This window comes from Leptonychotes weddellii, chromosome 2, assembly GCF_054177405.1.
Source record: "Leptonychotes weddellii isolate Sample4059 chromosome 2, ASM5417740v2, whole genome shotgun sequence".
NCBI classification, from domain to species: Eukaryota; Metazoa; Chordata; class Mammalia; order Carnivora; family Phocidae; genus Leptonychotes; species Leptonychotes weddellii.
The window spans coordinates 113834714-113854860 of NC_138370.1; the positions used below are offsets into that span (position 1 = coordinate 113834714).

At 38.6% G+C, this 20147-nt stretch overlaps 2 protein-coding genes across 5 annotated transcripts in view; both read right to left on the bottom strand.

The window, feature by feature from the left end:
- LOC102748592 (putative E3 ubiquitin-protein ligase HERC6) overlaps positions 1-20147 on the bottom strand; it is a 580669-nt gene that overhangs the window by 263083 nt on the left and 297439 nt on the right. The window lies entirely within an intron of this gene.
- PKD2 (polycystin 2, transient receptor potential cation channel) overlaps positions 1-20147 on the bottom strand; it is a 54069-nt gene that overhangs the window by 5449 nt on the left and 28473 nt on the right. For 3 of the 4 annotated variants that reach the window (XR_014142937.1, XM_081812152.1, XM_006727067.2), the window contains exons 6-13: positions 19896-20124; positions 14926-15093; positions 12393-12574; positions 11178-11298; positions 8844-8942; positions 6570-6691; positions 6205-6322; positions 4938-5101 (exon numbers count right to left, since the gene is read on the bottom strand). Coding sequence is in view for 3 of the 4 variants with exons in the window: in XM_081812152.1 (XP_081668278.1) it covers positions 4938-5101; positions 6205-6322; positions 6570-6691; positions 8844-8942; positions 11178-11298; positions 12393-12574; positions 14926-15093; positions 19896-20124 (1203 nt within the window). In the remaining variant the exon portion in view is untranslated. The remainder of the gene's footprint in view (positions 1-4937; positions 5102-6204; positions 6323-6569; positions 6692-8843; positions 8943-11177; positions 11299-12392; positions 12575-14925; positions 15094-19895; positions 20125-20147) is intronic. The other variant, XM_081812153.1, reaches the window with a different exon arrangement.

Here is a 20147-nt window from a genome sequence, read left to right on the forward strand (position 1 = left end):
CTTTGGCTCAGGTCATGATCCCAGGGTCCTGGGATCGAGCCCCACATCGGGCTCCTTGCTCAGCGGGAAGCCTGCTTCTCCCTCTCCCACTTCCCCTGCTTGTATTCCCTCTCTCGCTGTGTCTCTCCCTGTCAAATAAATAAATAAAATACTAAAAAAAAAAAAAAGAAAAATGGTTACATTAGGGGTGCCTGGGTGGCTCAGTTGGTTAAGCAGACGCCTCGGACTCAGGTCATGATCTTGGGGTCCTGGGGTCAAGCCCCGCATTGGGCTCCTTGTTCAGTGGGGAGCCTGCTTCTCCTTCTCCCTCTGCCCCTCCCCCCACCTGTGCTCTCTCAAATAAATGAATCTTTAAAAAAAAAAGAAAAATGGTTATTTTTATAATTAACAGAAAATTATTCAAATATGTTACTGTTCATTTATATAATGGAATTCCAAGGAGACACCAGAAATTATATGGTGATGGAATATTTAATGAAATAGTAATGTTCACAATATATTAAGTAAATAAAGTAGTTAGAAAACACTGTTCACTAATGAGTGAATATTTTGAATAAAAAATTATGTAAAAGCTTTAAAAACATAGAAATAGGAGAAAACCTCTGGAATGGTGGTTTGAGGGCTCTGTAGGCACTCTCCCTGGAGAAACAACCACAACTGTTAAAAATTAATTAAAATTTTTTTTCAAAATTCTGTAAATCTTTTTTTTTTTTCAAAGATTTTATTTATATATTTGACAGAGAGAGAGAGAGACAGCACAAGCAGGGGGAACGGCAGGGAGAGGGAGAAGCAGGCTCTCCTCTGAGCAGGGAGCCCGATGCGGGGCTCAATCTCAGGACCCTGGGATCATGACCTGAGCTGAAGGCAGATGCTTAACCGACTGAGCCAGCCAGGCACCCCAATTCTGTAAATCTTCTTAAGAGTATACAGCAAATGAAGAAGCATTTACTTAAGAAAATTCGCTGGATTTTAGTAAGAAGAGTGAGAGTCTATGACATGTGAGCTACGGTCTGCTCCCTCTCTGTCTCCCCCAGCTCAGTGTAACAGAAGGGTCACTCCAGTTGGGTTCGGCAATGGACACAGGACCCCCACTCCCTCCAGCTCCCAGTGGGGGCCTATGGTATCTCCCAGGGAGGGGCGGGCTGCTGCATTTCTCATCTCTATGTCTCCACCTCCAAATCCATGTTGCAGAGGATCTAATCCAGGCAAGAGTGGCTGGGAGGGATGATGTCTTCTTCCACCCAACTGCCAACTGTAGGCTGGAGTTTCCATGCCAGGAGAGGAAAACTGAGAAGACTGAAGGCTGCCCTCCTAGCCCAGTGGCTTATTCATGAAACAGGGGTATCACTTGGGGAAGCAGACCACTGTCCCTGACCCTAGCTCTGAAGGAGTGGCACAGAGGTTTTGGCCGGGAGGAGAGTTAGGCCATAGAACAGAGAGCTCCAAGGCTTCCCCCAAGAGAACTGGCTTTATTTGGAACAAAGTGCTAAGCCTGAGTGCTCCTCAGAACAAACGGGGATTGTGGTGATAAGCCGTTAAGACGAGGTTGGTCACCTCATGAGATAAAAAAGATAAATTGTCTACCGGCTAGTTTATCAGAAAGAACCAGGAAGAGACAGCTAAGAAGACTGCTAAAGACTGGCTTCAAAAACTACCCCCGCAAAGGGGCCTGAATTGAATTGGATCAGAGTGTGGAACAGTTTATATCCCAAGGCATTACTGAAAACAACAGACCCATCAGCCAACAATTAGTGGAAGCCAAGAGGTGGAAGTAATATCAACAGAGGCGGAAGGCTTCCCAAAGAGATCAGGGAAAGACAGTGAGAGCCCTGCTAAGAGCACTATCTTTTCAAAGTGACTGTGGTGGTCACGTGGTCACGTGGTCAGACCTGTGGCCTCTGAGAAGCAGCATCAGAGGCTTCACAATGTGGGGGAAACAGACTTCATTAAAAAACAAGCATGCAAACAGCAAACAGAACAAGCCTGGGGGGGTAGGGGAGGAAGAAAATTAGTATTCTAAATTGCTATAATATTTATTTAATATCTCCAGTTTTCAATAAAAAAAAATGAGACATGCAAAAACACCACAAAAAAATGTGACCCATAATACGCAGAGAAAAAGGAGGCAACAGAAACTGCTTTTGAGGGGGCCCAGATAAATTTAGTAGACAAAAAGCTCAAAGTAGCTATTATAAATATATTCAAAGAACTAAAGGAAATCAGGTTTCAAAAGATATAGGACAGTATGTATGATGACACTGTCTCATCAAATAGAGAATATCAATAAAGAGATGCAGATTATTTCAAAGAACCTAAGAGAAATTCTGGAGTTGGAAAGTACAATAAATGAAAGGAAAAAGTCACTAACAGGGTCTCAACAGTAGATTTGAGCTGGCAGGAGAAAGAATCAGCACACTTGAAGATAGATGACAGAAACTATGCAATCTGAAGAGCAGAGAGAAAAAAGAGTGAAGAAAGATGTGGGATACCAGTAAGCACCCCAACATATTTAGGATAGGAGTCCCAGAAGGAAAGGAGAGAAAGCAGCAAAAAAAATATCTGAGGACATAATAGTTGAAAACTTCCTACATTTGATGAAAATATTATATATCCCAGCAGCTTAATGAACTCCAGCTAGGATAACTGCAAAGAAATCCACATCCAGACAGATCATGGTCAAAATACTGAAAGACAAAGACAAAGAAAATATCTTGCAAGCAGCAAGAGAAAAGTGACCCATCACATACAAGGGAACTTCAGTAAGATTAACAGCTATCTTCTCATCAGAAATAGTGGAGACAAGAAAAAAATGAAGGAAAAATAAAAATATGCCTAGATAAAGAAAAACAGGGAATTCAAGCTAGTGGGCCTGCTTTATTTTTTATTTTTATTGTTAAAGATTTTATTTATTTATTTGAGAGAGAGAGAGAGCATGCAGAGGCTGGGGGGAGGGGTGGAGGGAGAGAGAGATGCAGACTCCCTGCTGAGCAGGGAGCCTGACACGGGGCTTGATCCGAGAACACTGAGATCATGACCTGAGCTGAAGGCAGATGCCTAACTGACTGAGCCACCCAGGTGCCCCAGCAGGCCTGCTTCTATTAGAAGAGATACTAAAGGAAGTTCTTCAGGCTGAAAGCAAGTGATCCAGATAGTAATTGGAATCCACATGAAAAAACAAATAGCACTGGAACATGTTATTATGTAACTGCAAAAGACAATACAAATGCATATACCTTTTTCTTTTTTTCTCTTCACTGATATGAAAAGCAACTGTGTAAGACCATATGTACACAATTGTATTGTTGGGCCTATAACACATAGAAATGTAGTAATATATTTGACAATAGCAGGACAAAGGAGGTGGGTAAGATCAAAGTTGTATTGGAATACGGAAATGACACCAGATGGTAACTTGAATCCACAGGAACAAATGAGGAGAAGCAGAAATGGTAAGAAAAAGAATAAGCTAAATTCTATAAATATATACTTTCTCTTCTTTCTTGTCTCGGTTCTTTTAAGAGACAAAATTATTGAAGTGATCATTATAATATTGTGATACTGGATTTGTAACATATATAATAATGGCACAAAAAGGGGAGGAGTTAACAGTTATATAGGAATGATATTTCTGTATCTCCTTGGATTAAGTTAATATGAATCTGAGGTAGATTCTGATAAATTGATTTGTATATGTTAAGTCCTAGAGCAACCACTAAAAACATAACTGAAAAATGTAATGAAAAAAACTATTAAAGGAATTAAAATGTTACATTAGAAAATAGCCATTTTTTTTTTTTAAAGATTTTATTTATTTATTTGACAGAGAGAGACACAGCAAGAGAGGGAACACCAGCAGGGGGAGTGGGCTTCCGCTGAGCAGGGAGCCTGATGTGGGGCCCAATCCAAGACCCTGGGAGCCAAAGGCAGACGCTTAACGACTAAGCCACCCAGGCGCCCTGAAAGTATCCATTTTATGTAAAAGAAAGCAATAAGGGAGAAAAAGAGGAAAAAAAGACATGAGACCTATAGAAAATGAAAAATAAAATGGTAGATGTAAGTCCAACTATATCAATGATAACATTAAATGTAAATGAAGTAAACATTCTAATCAAAGGCAGAGACTATCAGACTGGATAAAAAGACCAGATCCTACTAAATGCTGTCTACAGGTGACACACTTGAGATTCAAGGATACAAACAGGTTGGAAATGAAAGAATGGAAAAAGATGCATCATGCAAAAAGAAACAATAAAAATGTTGGAGTTGCTAATATCAGACAAAAGAAAACTTTAAAACAAAAAAAAATCTTACCAGAGATAAAGTAGGACATTTTATAATGAAAACAGGGTCAATCTATTAGATAGATGTACCAATTATAAACATATATACACCTAGCAGCAGAGTGCCAAAATACACAAAGCAAAACCTTACAGAAAGGAAGGAACAGGCAATTTAATAATAATAGTTGGAGACTTTAATACCCCACTTCCAAAAGCAGATAGAACAAATAGGCAGGACGGCAGGAAATAGATTTAAGTAACACTAGACCAGACCTAATAAATACCTATAGAACACTCCACTTAACAACAGCAGAACATATATTCTTCTCAGGTATATCTTAGGATATACCATGTGCTAAGGCCATAAAAACATAAAAAAAAAATAAACACATGTAAATGGAGATACAAACAGCAAAATGTTAATTGGCATTTTGGTTTAGTGGCAATGGGAGAGATCTTAATGTTTTGTTTTTATTTGCTGATTTTCCTATAAGGAATACAGTACTTTTATCAAAAGAAAAAAACACCATTAAAAGTTATAAAAAAAAAAGAACTGATGATTAGTAATGGAAAGGATCAAATTGTGAGAGGTAGGAGAAGCGGCTTGGTCTCATTTGAGCTCGTCAGCCCAAATTCTGCCAATTCCTTCATACTTACACTTGAAATTCTTCATAAGAAACCCCACTGGAGATGCTTCCCCTCCTTCTGGAGCTATGCCCACTGTCTTCATCATCATCCTCCTCAGAGTCATCCAGGCTTCGTGGGAAACTTCGGCTACTCATGGGACGTGGTAAAGAGCTGTGGTCCAGATCCAGGTCCTCCTGAAGAACATGGGGTCACTGAGTGAGGAGCAAGAACACCTAGTCCCCACAGAGCTTCACTGTGGGCTTGGGCAAATGGGAAATGGGCATGTACTGTTTAACACCATTCTGTGATTCCCACACTTCTAATTCATGGACTGGGAAATTTTCAAAACAAATTTTATTGACCAGCAAGGAATCGCTAACTTGTTTGGACAAGGAAGAACATTAAAAATAGAACAACAACAAAAAAAGTAAATGAAGAAATATATTATCACCTTTTCATAAAAAAACACATTTAATAACTACAAAATAGGAAGGATATAATCTTAGAAGAGATACAGCCTTGTGTAAGGTGATTTTACTCACTGTCTTCTTGTTCACATTTCACTATACCTGGTAAAGTTTCCCACCTACCGACACAGTTCTGTGGAGCAGTTTAGAGACCACTGTTCTATACTATGTCCTTATAGAAAAGGGATTTTTGTATAGAGTATTCACCTATATTCTCTGTACCTCAATTACCATGGATATTTTTTGGTTTGTTTAACCATTTATTTTTAAAGTTAATGTTAAAAGCTTTTAATTATCCTTTCTGATTATAAAAGACCATTTCATAGTAAGTATTCAAACGGAAAGCAGCTGCTAGTTTTGTTTTACTATAAATGTTAATTTATAGAGCAACTAACTTTATATCCCCTGAGAAATCTTTTCCCCACTCTCATGGACACTGTGAAGTGTGTAACTCCTAGGTTTCCCTTTTTAAGCTGATGACCAGAAAGCTTAGGGCCAAATTTGTAGCTCAGTCTTTTAACAAGCATGTATATATTTTTATGGAATGCATTTTTAGCTTCATAGTCTAGTTTTATATTTCACTTTTGTTTTACCTCATTTGTTCATTTTGATTTTTTTACATTTATGCCAATATATATGTAATATATTTTTACATATTGTTGTTATATATCCTTTTTGGAATATGCTGGGTACTACTACATAAATTGACGGAGACAGAGACAGAGAAAGAGGCAGAAAGACAGAGAGACTCTCAGTAATCCACTACTTAGCATGGTGTCTGAAACACAGTGAGGGCTGAATCAAATCATGTTCTCCTACACTAGACCCACCCTCTCTTTTTCCAAGTCGTCTCTCATCTGCTGATGTTCATGTTCGGTCAGTTCTTGATCTCCATCTTGGTCATATTTTGTGAATATTGCCTCTATCTCTGCATCAGTATGGCCCTTCCTGAAATTATTGAGAGGTTACAGATGAAATCATTCATGTACATGGTCCAGTGCAAACACAGAGACATCAAGATGCAGGAAGAAAGGAGAAACTGCTGAATCATCCCTCCTCTTGGGATATGTTCCAGAAAGACACCTCCTCTGAAAAAATAGTGTCTCTCTGAGTACTCGGGCCAGAAATATCCTTATCACCAAGAACTTATCTTTATATAGGAATTTCCCAGGGCCTCAGAAAGTGTGATTCTCACCCTTTGAGATCTTGTCGAAGTTCATCAAAGTTTAACTTGCCTCCCCCTTGCCTCAGACTCTCAGAAATGTCATCCACAGCATTTTTTTTCAGTTTTAGTTTGACCAAGGCTTTATGGTAGCCCTGTTGAAAAGAAAAGATTGGGTTTAGTTTACTCTCTTTTTGCATGTGCTTTACCATCCATTTACACTAGTAACTACTAGTGTAGACCTTATTTTGCACGGTAGTGCAGGGCTGTCAAAATGACCTTGCAAGCCCGAACTGTGCAAGTGATGTTAATAATCAACAGGAAAAATTATGATTGCTCCGTGACCTTTAAAACATCTTATCAGGGGCGCCTGGCTGGCTCAGTCAGAAAAGCACGTGACTCTTGATCTCGAGGTCATGAGCTGGAGCCCCACGTTAGGTGTAGGGATTACTTAAATAAACTTAAAAAAAAAAAACTTTTCATCAAAGCATTAAAAACTCCCTTGGTATCAGTTATAAATTTACAGGGAAATTAAAAAAAAACAGTAAAATGAGTATTTGTAAAAATTTTATCCAGAGTAGTTTGAATAGTGCTTCCCTTCTTCTTGTATAACGGATATGGAGGACACCTCTTTTCTATGTCTTGAGGAACTCTGATAATCCTTTCTTTATATGGATCAGCTCCCAACATTTTATCCTTTGCCCTTCCAATGTTGTGAAGTATCTCCAGAGTTCCTTGAATGTGACGTTGTTTGCCAGCGTCACTTCCTTGGAGACTGTCGGGACTTTCCATCACAACCACTACTCTCATTCATGTTGATAAACTTGCCTTCACTAAGTTCTTTGACTGCATATCTATCTTTCCACAGATATTCAAGATCTTGAAGGGTAGCAGTGCCAACATTCCCATGGTCAGCTACCTATTCTAGAACTCTCTTACATTTGTTTTGAACTTCACTTTCAGTGTTATCAGTCTTTGTTTCTTTGCTCGGCTTTCATCTTTGCTGGCCCATTCTCCCTTTCAGATATGCACTCTTGTAACACATCACGTGGGGGTTTCTCACAGGGAGAGAGAGAAGCAACACAACTACATGTTTTGTGTCTGCACTAAACAGCAGGTGCTCCGTGACCTAGCCTAGTCTTTGTAAGAAGGGATGTTATCGCTCACTGGTTAGGATACACATTCGTTATTTATGTAACGATTTGTAGACTGAAGAGCTAGCAGTGAAGTTTCTATGTTATGCTATTACAGTTAATATACTGTGATAACTGAAATGTTCTGTGACAACTGGAAGTTTGTACTTTATACTATTATTCTCAGTCAAGATACTGTGACAACTGAAATAGGAACTGTGTGGAGAGGCTGGTGTTATTTAACATGAAATAATTGAAATCTGTGCATCTCAGAACCAAAGGGCAAAGTAAGGACTGCTTGTATACACCTTGGAGATTTGCTAACATGTAATAAATTGTTCTGCAAAATTCAGGATAACCCAAATCTTAAGGTCCCATCCAAGGGGTTTTGTTTTAAGAACTGGAAGTTCTCTGTTCGAACATGATTCACAGACAACACAGTCTTAGGACTTGAACCAACAGAAAAAGATCACACAGTCAAGGAGCCACGGGTATCTTAGTAAAATGATGTTAGGGAACAGGCGGTGTACTTTAGATGTAGTTATTTTTTGTTGCTTAAGTTTTATACTTTAAACCAAATAAAGAAGTCACATCGAGAAGAACAAAGCTACCCAACTTTCCTGTCCTGCCCTTCCATTTATTTAACAACTTCCTGAGAAGGTGCGTAAGTGAAAGTTCTCAGGCCCTTATTCTGTGGCCTTTTTCCTTTGACTATTTTAAAACTTCCTTGGAAGGTCAAGGATAAAGGGTGAACTACAAAATATTTGCTTCTAAAACTTTTTTAAAATTGTATTTGAGATAGAAAAAGTGGAAATGTCTTCATATTCTTCCCTTTCAGTTTATTCTGAACTCTGGATCTGCAAGTGGCAGCCAACTAGAGGTGTCCTCAAAATAAGTAAAGGTAAAACCAGCAGCTCAGCTCTTAAGAGTCAAAAGAGATTGTGGAGAATTTAATTCTAGGGCATTAAATGATTTCCAGAATTTAAGTCCAGGCTAGCAGCATACCCATCTCTAGCTCTAAGACAGAGAACATTTAAATTATTCCTGAAATGTAGCAATCTACTCTTTACTTTACACCATGACAATGGATCAGTGTTGATGTGGAAATCTGGCTGAAGCAATGCTCACTTTATGTAGAAAGTAAAACAATTCTGAGAATTAGGGCTTGTCATACCTTTTTGATAAGATCTGAGAGTTCCATTTCAGCTTTCTGCTGGGCCAGATCAGATTTAACTTCAGAGTAAGTATCATTGATGATGGCCAAAAACATATTCTGTTTGTAAATCAAAGGAGAGTTGAGATTAAAGAAGAAACCTAAATATACTTCCTAAACATCAATCCTAAATTTGACATACGCATTTTTGTTCTCTTTTTTTTTTTTTTTAATGATCTGATTTCTTAAGAAGACATAAATTAATAGTTTTGCTACTATACTCTTTGGGAAAATTATTTTTTTCATTAAATCATGCCAAAGGAAAATGCAATATATTTTCTTATTTACAAACCATATATTGTGATATATTTTGCAAAAAGAGACAAGAATGAAATACAACAAAATATCGATGTATTTACCAATGGATGGTGGGATTATTTTATTTTATTATTTTTGTTTGTCTACACTTTTTTCATTTGACAGAAATTATTAGAAGTGTAGAACTCTACATAGCTCTTCAAATTTCAACAGTTAATACAGACAAGTGGAATTCTATGCTTCTTCCAAATATTGTTATACAATATTATTTGAGATTTACAGAGCATATTTTGAAGAGTTGAAAAGATCTCTGCAAATGGGAATACAGTAGGCTTCATAGAAGATAGTCAAGAGCAGCTCAGTGAAAAAGACAGACTTTGGAGTCAAGCACACTTGGGTTTCAGTCTTAGCACTGCCAAGACTATTTTGTTTAAATGTTCTAATCTTTATTTTAAAATTTATTTGTTCTTACATTAACAAAATGGGAGAAATCATAGTTCCTCCCCTACAGATTTGTTGTAAGAATTAATGAGATAATCTATGTTAAGTGCTTAGGACAGGGCCTCAGGCATGGTAAGCGCTACATAATTTATAGCTATTATCATTCAGTAATGGTTAGTTCATTTTCCTAACTTTCTCCTCCCCAAGATAATGGTTTGTATTTCCAACACCTGTTTCCCACAGGTTTTTTTTTTTTTTTTTTTAAAGATTTTACTTATTTATTTGACACAGAGAGACACAGTGAGAGAGGGAACACAAGCAGGGGGAGTGGGAGAGGGAGAGGACCCTGGGATCATGACCTGAGTTGAAGGCAGACACTTAACGACTGAGCCACCCAGGCGCCCCCCCTCCCACAGGTTTTCTTGAAACGCCACACCCAACTGATCAGGTCCTTCCTTAACACACTCTTTCTTCACTTTTCCTTTCTGGCATATAGCTCTGGTTTGTGACTACAGTTATGTATTTTTTTTTTTTTAAGATTTTATTTATTTATTTGAGAGAGAGACAGAGAAAGCAACAGAGAGCATAAACGGGGAGGAGAGGGAGAAGCAGGCTCTCTGCTGAGCAGGGAGCCCGATGCGGGGCTCGATCCCAGGACCCTGGGATCATGACCTGAGCCAAAGGCAGACGCTTAACCGACTGAGCTACCCAGGCGCCCCCAGAGTTATGTATTTGATTATGTCTGTTTTCCCCACAAGTTTGTGGAATCTCCCTGAGGGCAGGGCTGGTCTGTACCCCCAGTACCTAGCACCTTGCCTGGAATATAGTGGCTCAGTAAATATTTATTGAATGATTGGGGAATGAACAAAAAGAGAGCTCTATTATTTTAGTGGCTATTAAATTGCTACAAATTAAGGAGGAATACTATTTAAGATTCTGTAGCAGAAATGAGAATAAAATATAAAATGCATGTAAGTTCCTGGCTTAATGCTCAAATCCAAGGGCAGCTGGAGTAACATCTCCCACTTTCTCCCTCCCAACCCAGGCAATTACTGTTGTCTTTTTAAGTTTCCAAATGGCTGGTAGCTAACGCCTGCAAATATGAGTAAGTTAAAACAAAAATATCTTCATCTTCACAAGCAATAATTCACTCAAATATTACTCTTGACATCCTGGATCTAGCTTGCTTTGTCAGTTCCAATTTTTTTTTTTTTTTAAAGAAAAGAAGAGAAAGAGGAATGAAAAGTCATGCTAGCAAGTGATCACAAAAGTGCCGACATCTGTGTTAAAAAAGCATGTAAACATGTAAGCATTCTACTTTTTCGGCAAAGCACTATTTTAGGTGACTTTATAAATTTGCATGTGAACTAATTTTTTTTTTTACATTGAATAGACACATATATATGGATTAATGAAAGACCATGGAAAAGGTATTTGGTGAAGACTTAAAACTGAATCAGTGAGAGGTAAAATAAAATATGTCTTCTAGTATCTACAGTTATTCCTGGGTCTTTTAAAAAATAAAGGAAGATGGTGATTTTATGATGGTGATTTATGAAGTTTAAATCACCTCACTATAAGCAAAAGTGTACATACCAAAAGAATGAAGAACATAAAGAACACAAATGTAGTAAAATAAATTGGTCCCAAAACTCGATTAGCTTCCTCAATCTCTGCGAAGTTGATATCACCCAAAATGATACGGAATTGAGTGAAACTATAAAAACAAAACAAAACACCATAATACAAAAACAAAGAATCTCCAGCATTGATGTAACATTCCTTAAAGATGATTTCATACTTTTGGACCTTCTTATCAGTACAGATAGCTGCCAAATAACAGAAAATTGTCAAACCCTTTGGAAAATTCTTGCTACTTATATGACCAATTGAAGCCTCTGGAATAAAAATAATATGCCTTCATGCTAAATATGTTATTTCCACTCGGTTAAAAAGAAAATATAATAATATTATTAGATGACATAAAGCAATTAGCTATAAGAATTTAACACATAATCTGGCTAAAACATGGTTAACTCTAAACTTCACACGGTCACCCTCTTAAAAAACCTCTTAAAAAAGACTTAGCCAAACTTGTATGCATTCAAAGATCCAGTATCCTCACATGCACTCAGAGTGGTGTTGAGTGGCCGTGTGTTGCCAACGCTGGGTCTTAATCAGTAAAATCATTTCCGTTCCTGACTTCCATCAAACAGTGACATTAATTAGCTGTCCTTCAGTACAAAGCCTTTTTAACTTCTATTATCATAATTCTCTTCTTTCCTAACTAACTCCTTTCTCAATGGCATGGAAATCTCAATACCGGTTATTTTTTTTTTTTAGTCTTCATATCATATTTGAGAACTTTGGAAAAGACTGAAAATTCCTGTGCTGATTTGAGTTTCTCTTAGAATATTAGAAATACTATTTTTTTCTTAGAAAAAGACTCCAAGTTTAAAACATGTGGCAACAGTATTGAATAAGAATGCAAATATAGGCAAATGTCTCTTAAAAGCTGCCATCTGCATTGAGTGCTGAGAAGCCCTCTGCCTTTGTAACAGTATTGCTTTCCTACAGCTGTTCTACTATGTCTCATTACTCTAGAGCTGCTGTCTTAAGCTTATCAGCATTAAGCATTGCCCTCTTTGCATCGGTGGGTCATCGCTTCTGGGAAAGATAATTAATTCTTATTTTTAAATAACTATTTGAAAATACTTGTTGATGAAATAGCCACTGTGAAGATTTCTTTATCCTTCAGAAGGCAGTGACATCTCTAATTAAATTTTTCTTTTTAATTTCATATATACTTACATACACTCTTGGAAAGTACTGAAGTCATCAACTTGAGTGCCAAAGACGAGGTAGGCCAACTGAGCATATGCTAAGAAAATAATGAAGAACATAATTGCAAAGCCAAAGAGGTCTTTGGCACACCGAGACATGGTTGTGGAGAGCTGACTCATGGTCCTGTTAAAGTTGATGAATTTGAAGAGCTGTAACAGAGGGAAGATATCAACAGATGAATGGTGAACAAAACGTGGTAGATACGTACAATGAAATGTTATCCAGCCTTACCAAGGAATGAAATTTTGATATAGGCCAAAACATGGATGAACCCTGGAAACATTATGCTAAGTGAAATAAGCCAGACACACACACAAAAAACAACTATTATATGATTGCACTAACATGGAGTAGCTAGACTATGGAAATTCATTGAGATAGACGAGGTTATCAGGGCCTGGGGTGAGGGGGGAATTTGGAGTTAGTGTTTACTGGATACGGAGTTCAGCTGGATTGACGAAAAAGTTCTGGAAATACATATGGTGATTGGACATATGTGAATGTTGGACAACAATGTGAATGCAATTAATGTCACTGACTTGTACACTTAAAAATAGTGAAAGTTATAAATTTTATGTTACATGTATTTTACAACAACATTTTTGGAAGAGAGAGAATAATGACTTGCTTTTTCCCCTAAACCCAGCAACTTCTCTTTTCTCATTCGAAGAGTATTTGTTGAGTGCCCACCATGTGCCAGGCCCTGTTCCTGGAGCTGGGAACAGCAGAGAACAGAACAAAGCTCCTGTTCTGATGTTGCTAAAATTTTACGTGATGGTTGCAATATAGTAAAAACAGGTTCAAATCATAATTAAGAGGATTAGGGATATTCTTCCCCCTAAGAAAGATTAAAAGAGGGGGGGAAAAAAAAGCCACAAATGAAAACTAGTGAAGAAAAACAAAAAAACCCCCTCCAGGAGATACTTACTGTATGTTATTAACTGTCATTCATTATTTAGCGACTATGTGCCAGGCATTATGGGAGGGGCTATGTATACTGACTCAGATCTTTGCAATGAGATTGAAATACTGGTATCCTGCCCTCAGGAGGCAGCCAGGGCTCAGAGCCAGCAGCTGAACTCAGCTTTGTCTGACAGCAAAGCCATACTGAACATTTCTATAGGCAACACTAAGGATGGCTGTTCAGGTTGCTCATCCCAGCCCCGAGGCATGACAAGCTGCATAGCTCTAGCTCAAAGTCCCGATGGAAAACCATTAGGGGGATACATCAGAAGCCAAGTCGCAGTCCCTGCCCTAAAGAACTTTAATGGTTCTCTAAGTTTCGGAAGCAGAATAGTTACAAGCAAAACACTAAATAAAACACTCAGCCTGAGGCACAAATTGAAAGGAAATCTCTAGAATTTACTCTTATACACTGTTTTGGGCCACAATAAACATTTTTTGAAGGTTGTTGTAATCACATTACTTAATTCCTATTGGATTTGGATTATTTATTACTATTTTATGATAAAGGTTTGGTGTGTGAGTGGTGGTTTTTCCTGAACAAGCATGTAACTAAATAAACAGCAAGACAGATATAGGATGAGGCCTACACCCTCCGATAAATCTCAGGCCTTCCAGGTGTGAGTACCAATTCAGGAAAAAAAATAACTGTTGGTGAGTAGCTTCTAGAACAGTGCTGTTTAATAAAACTTTACGTGACGCAGGGAATGTTCTTTATTTCCACTGTCCAGCACAGTAGCCATCAGCCACATACAGACATTGAGGCCTTAAAATGTGGCTAGAGGGACAGAGAAACTGAATGTTCAATGGTATGTAATTTGATTAATTAAAATTTCCATTTCAGTAGCCACTTGAGGCTGGTAGCTACCATCTGGATAGCAGAGTGACTTGCAGGCAGCTGCCTCATTATTACTACAATTTCCTGCATCTCCAGAATTGAGGCTCATTTGTATATGAAATGCCCTAATCTTTCACATACATGGAAATGTACACTATGTTTCAGAAAAGAAGGAAACGGATAATTAAGGTACTACTTGGAAGAGTATGGATCTGTCCCAATCTCAATTCTAGGTAAAGCTTCCGTCCGGCCTCCACCCAGAAAAGAGGCAATCCTTCTATAGATCATTTCCAATACATCTTTCCATCCATTCCCATTCGCACCCCTCATTCTTGGTTCCTTTTCCTTCACCTGGTGGCACCATAACAGGTGAAACTCAGACCTGTCCCTGTGATAGTGTAGCCGAGGGCCCCACGCCCAGCTGACGTTGAAAAGGGCTCTTAATTGCACTCGATAAACAAACCTGCAGGGACAGGTCTTGGAAAAGCGCAGCTCAGGTCACAGGAAGCACCATTCACACTGAGAGGAAGGATCACATGGGTCCTGCTAGTTTACTTGCAAAATATGAAGCAGCTATGGCTGGCTATTTGAATTTGGCCACAAAAAGCAAACTCAAGTCCTCCAGCATTTTGTGTGATTCAGGTTAGTAAAAAGAAGAGAAAAATATTAAAAATCCAGACCATGAACTCTGCAGATTACCTTAATCCAGACAAAAAATACGATGACAGCAGCTATATTGTTGAACTGTATTTGCCAGTATGCCAGATGCTCAAAGTTGGGGAAAGTATTTTGATCTTCTCGAAACTGTAGTAGCACCTCCACGTTGGATGTTCTATATATGTTCATTCCTATAGCTACCACTGACAGCTGGAAAACAAAAGATTTATATATTATTACAGTGTTTTAGAAACATGTAACTTACCTTAAAATGACTATTTTTCCTTACCCATGTATTACTCCTAGGGCTCCCCAACTACTTATCTAAATCACTCATACGAATGACAAGTGTTGAGCACAGCCACGAAACAGGTGTAACAATAAGCCAGCGGGCATTCCCTTAGCTAGGAAGAGAAACCCACTGAGGACACGTGTACGTGTGCACACGTGCGTGCGTACACACACACACACGACATGTTGCTATATTACAAACTCAAACTCAAACAGGAATGCCTTGTTTTTTCTGCCACCCTCATTGAAATCACTTTCCCCCCCTTCTCAGCCTCATCTTGCTTTGTTTTTGTTTTTGTTTTCAATTGCCAGCCATACATTTTTTCTACTATTCAACAAATACAAGTGGATATTTATGTATACAGTACTGTGCCAGGGGCTAAGAGGAACAGTAGAAGTAAAATGCACAAACTCTGTTCTCAAGAAACTTATACTCTGGTTCAAGACCAGATATACACACAAAAATAACCAGTAACACAAAAACCTAGTAAGGAGTTGGCATCACACAACACAAGGTGAAGGATGAACAAGACGTATCTAAAAAGAGTGCTCTTAAGAGGAAAGAAGATGCTTGGTCTTCAAAGATGGTGTGGATGAGGGTCAGAGTGGGCTCAAGAAGACTTGCAGTGGGAATATATGTGAGCCAAGGGCTTCCCTCCTGCTCGTCTCTGTCCCTTAACTCATGACCATGCAACTTTTCACACCGGCTTCAGTTCTGGGCTCTAAAACCAGATCTGAGGAGAACATTGGGCCCTACTTGCATCCATCACCACTAGATTAAGGTGTAGGTGTGGAAAATGCCAGAGGTTAACCACTACAACCTGGGCCTCCTGTGGGGTCTGAAGCCACAGCAGGTGGGTTGTCACAGGTGCTGAGACCTTTGCTGTCCATTCCCTTTCTCTTCTCATGCATGATAGTCAAAGACCACTTCATTAGCCCTTCTTAAGATGGCTGTCTTGATCATGGCTCAAGGTGATTATCATAGCAAAGACCTTCCTGGCTACCAACCACAGCTGAAAAAGCCAACATCACCACCTTTTCTTTGTCTGTGAAGGATTCCCAGAACAAATCTTGTATTTTTGTGCTGGTGGTGGGAATATTTTCCTTGAGTTCTCTGGAATACACTGAAAATATGTCTCTATGTTGACTTAGTTGAGAGGGAAGGGTTAACTGACTGAACAATAACTCTTTACCCAACTCTCCCTAGGGACCATTGCTTTGTACCCAGGGTGTAGTCGTTTATATAATGTCAATATCATATCAGTACACTGAATTTCCCAGAGAATTTTTCTTGAATGAGAGAAAAGAGATGAGGGAAAGAGATTTTGTAAGCACTTGAGTTATGTTCTCCTGAGTTTTCTTTGGGATTCTCATCCCCATCTACAAAAGAACTTTCCTTCCCTAATGTAAGCTTCATAAAGGCAGGGGTTTGGGTTGTTTTGTTCAGTCCTATATTCCCCAATGCCTAGAACAATGCCAGGCACATAGTAGGTGCTCAGAAAATATTTCTTGAATAAATAATCATTTTCACCCTTGAAACCTACCAATCAACAAAATTACTTGAATTCAGACTTCTTTTTCTTTTAAGATTTTATTTATTTGAGAGAGTGAGAGCAAGAGAGCTAGAGCACGAGTGGGGAGAGGAGCAGAGGGAGAGGGAGAAGCAGGTTCCCCACTGAGCAGGGAGCCTGATACGGGGCTTGATCCCTGGACTCTGGGATCATAACCTGAGCCGAAGGCAGACGCTCAACCGACTGAGCCACCAGGCGCCCCGAATTTAGACTCCTTAATAGTCTTCTTTTTATCAGTAATTCTGCTAGAAAGACTGTTTAGGTCAAATAGGTTGACTAAAGTAAGCCCATAGATTTCAGAGTCTTTGTTAAAGAAACAAAAGGAAAACAGGGAAAATAATTTCAAAATGATTCCAAGATGTTATATTTATATTTAGGGTAGAATTACTTCTCAAGTTTCAGGTGTGCCTTAGTCTGATAAAAATGCCTTTGCTTTTTTTCATGGGGTTGAAGGTCCTGTGTAGCACTGGGCTTATTTTGGAGGGTGAGCAGAAGGTGTGCCCTCATTTCTGCTAGGTCAGAGAAAGTTTCAAAGGAGAAGAACGATTCCAGTAGCCCTTCCTTATTCTTTACAAAAGCACACTGTCTGAATTGTTGTCTTGGCAGTACTTAGAGTTCAAAAAAACAAGAATAGCACAATGAAGCAAGTTTTCAAAGAAATACTTGCAAAATGTTGTGGCTGCTGAGCCAAAGAAACTATCCTCAATTTCCATGATATCAACAGCTATTTTCTCCAAAGTGGGTACAAGGCAATTCCCTGGGGTGTGGAAATAAAAATATGAAAATTTCTATCCAAGTGAAAAGAAAGTATTAGAATTCTATTTGTATTTTTTTAACCCAATCCTTCAAATTCTCTGTTGTCTATGTTTTTACAAATGTACCTATTATGCCTCCCCACACACTCACGCAGAGTTTATAAATAAATGGAATATATTAGGATGTGTTGTTAAAGTTTTCACTGATAGGTGTACATAATCGAAGAGGTTGATTGCCACTAACTATTCTTTTGCTGATACTGAAGGTATTTGGTTAAAATCCAAACAAACCTGCCATTAATGAGCATAATATCACACTCACACTCACCTTTTTACCTTTATTCTCAATGACTTAACTATAAATATATCCATATAAACTAAAAAGGCAGGGTTTGCAATCTTAGGGTTCCAAACAATAATTGTTTTCTAGAATAATTTTCAATGTATATGGACCCACACTCTTCCATCATGCAGTTCAGAAATATGTTGAAAAATTACTTCCAGTATCCTTGCCTTTCCTGCCTCCTTAAATGGTGAAATTCCTTTGTTACTGTTATTAATATACCGAGAATTTGGGGATCCACAGTTTGCCTACAGGAATTGTGTGATGTTACATAGTCATCGTGAAAGAAGGGATGCACTTCTAAATGCATCAGGGTCGAACGGGTTCCACCCCGAATTCTACAGGAATTTTTATTTGAAGTAAAAGCTCTTTCTGAATTACAGATGCATGTAGCCTGAGAGGCAACGGCAGAGTGGCTAAGGTTAGCTAAGGTTACCATGAGAACTGAGTGTACGTCTGGATATGAAAAGCACTCGGAACTGTGTCTGACACACATGACTTCTAAAGCTTTAGCGATTATTACTGTTATTGCTCCAGTTAATATTATTGTCATGCAATACAGATCTATATAGTTCTTTTCAATGTCTTAAGCATTCTTTTACTCACATATGAATAACATTTTTCTATATTTAAAACATCTTAATAATATTTTCTATATTTTGCCAACTAATTGTAGTGATGATCTGATAATGGCTTGATGTAAATGCTTCACGAAGCCCAAATGAACTTTTGGTTGTTATGGGCAGGGGGAGAATAATGGCCAAGAAGTAGGGTAACGGAAGAGAGAACGCTGATAGGGTAATGCACCACCTACTGAGACTTCAGGGGGGCTCTGTCAGCGGGCAATGGGCAGTGGAAAGGACGGGCTTTTAGGCACGTAACAATTAAGCCTGCTCTTACATGCTTCGATGTGTAACAGGACTCAGCAAAAGATCATGTGTTCTTGCTGAAGGGGGAAAAGTTGGTCAAAATGCATTTCTCCAGGGAGGCCCCTGGCAGGAAGTGATGAGGATGATGTGGAAGGGAAACCATGTTGAACAAGTGTAAAAATTATAATAGTCAAGGGCAGGCAGGGGGTCTACAAGGTGTCATAGTCTCGACTCTATCCTCACTGCCTTCTGATTTTCTTGAACCTGATACAGAAAACGTGGATGGTCCCTCACTGGTATTTTGTCTTTTTTTTTTTTTTTTTAAGATTTTATTTATCCGAGAGAGAGAGAAAGAAAGAGAGAGAGAGAGAGAGAGAGAGATCACAAGCAGGGGTAGAGGGAGAAGCAGGCTCCCCACTGAGCAGGGAACCCAATGCAGGGCTCCATTCCAGGAGTCCTGGGATCACGACCTGAGCCAAAGGCAGACGATTAACTGACTGAGCCACCCAGGTACCCCCTCACTAGTATTTTGTACGCTGAACTGTTTGTAGGAAATTTTAAACTGCTACCCCAAATATTTTCAAGATGTTTCTTCTTGCTGTAACTTTACACATGTGCAGAAAAATACAAAATAATTTTTGCTAGTAGTTGAAGACAAATATCATTAACAATAACAAAAAAAGAATAAACAAAACATTCTTTTCTCCCTCATGTCTCATATGGCATGCCAAAGCCAAATATGAATTACTAAGTTATTCTTTTTTTTTTTTTTTTATGTCTTGGAACTCTTGCTGTATCAGCACATACGGATCTTTCATTTTTTAAAAAAAGTATTTATTTAAGTAATCTCTATACCCAACGTGGGGCTCAAACTCAGGACCCCGAGATCAAGAGTCACATGCACTTCCAACTGAGCCAGCCAGGTGCCCCACTAAGTTTTTCTTGTTATTAGTGTGGCTAATTGATAGCTTATCGTAAATACCTCTCTACTTCTATATTCAGAAGGGTTACTCATGCAAAATGAGATATTGATTAGTAACACTGAAGTTGAAATAGCAGAGGAGAACGTTTAGATTCTCCTTCAGGAATATCAGAATCCACAATACTGAGGAGATAGATCAAGGACTCTAATTAACATGTTTTTATAACAGAGTAGGGAATTTGGTGTTGTTCTCAAACCTACCACAATGATCACAACATCCAGACAATTCCAGAAACTCCTGAAATAGTGTAGCTTGTGAATGCGAATTTCCAATATCTCTTCCACCACATAGTAAAGGATAAAAAAACAAAAGATAATCTCACAGGCTGCCAGGAAGAAATCAAAAGTTGTGACATATCGGATCAGCTTTACAGGCTGAAATTGCCAAGATGGAATCACACCGCCTGTTGCTGGGAATTCAACCAATAACCTGCGTTGCAATAAGAACAATTA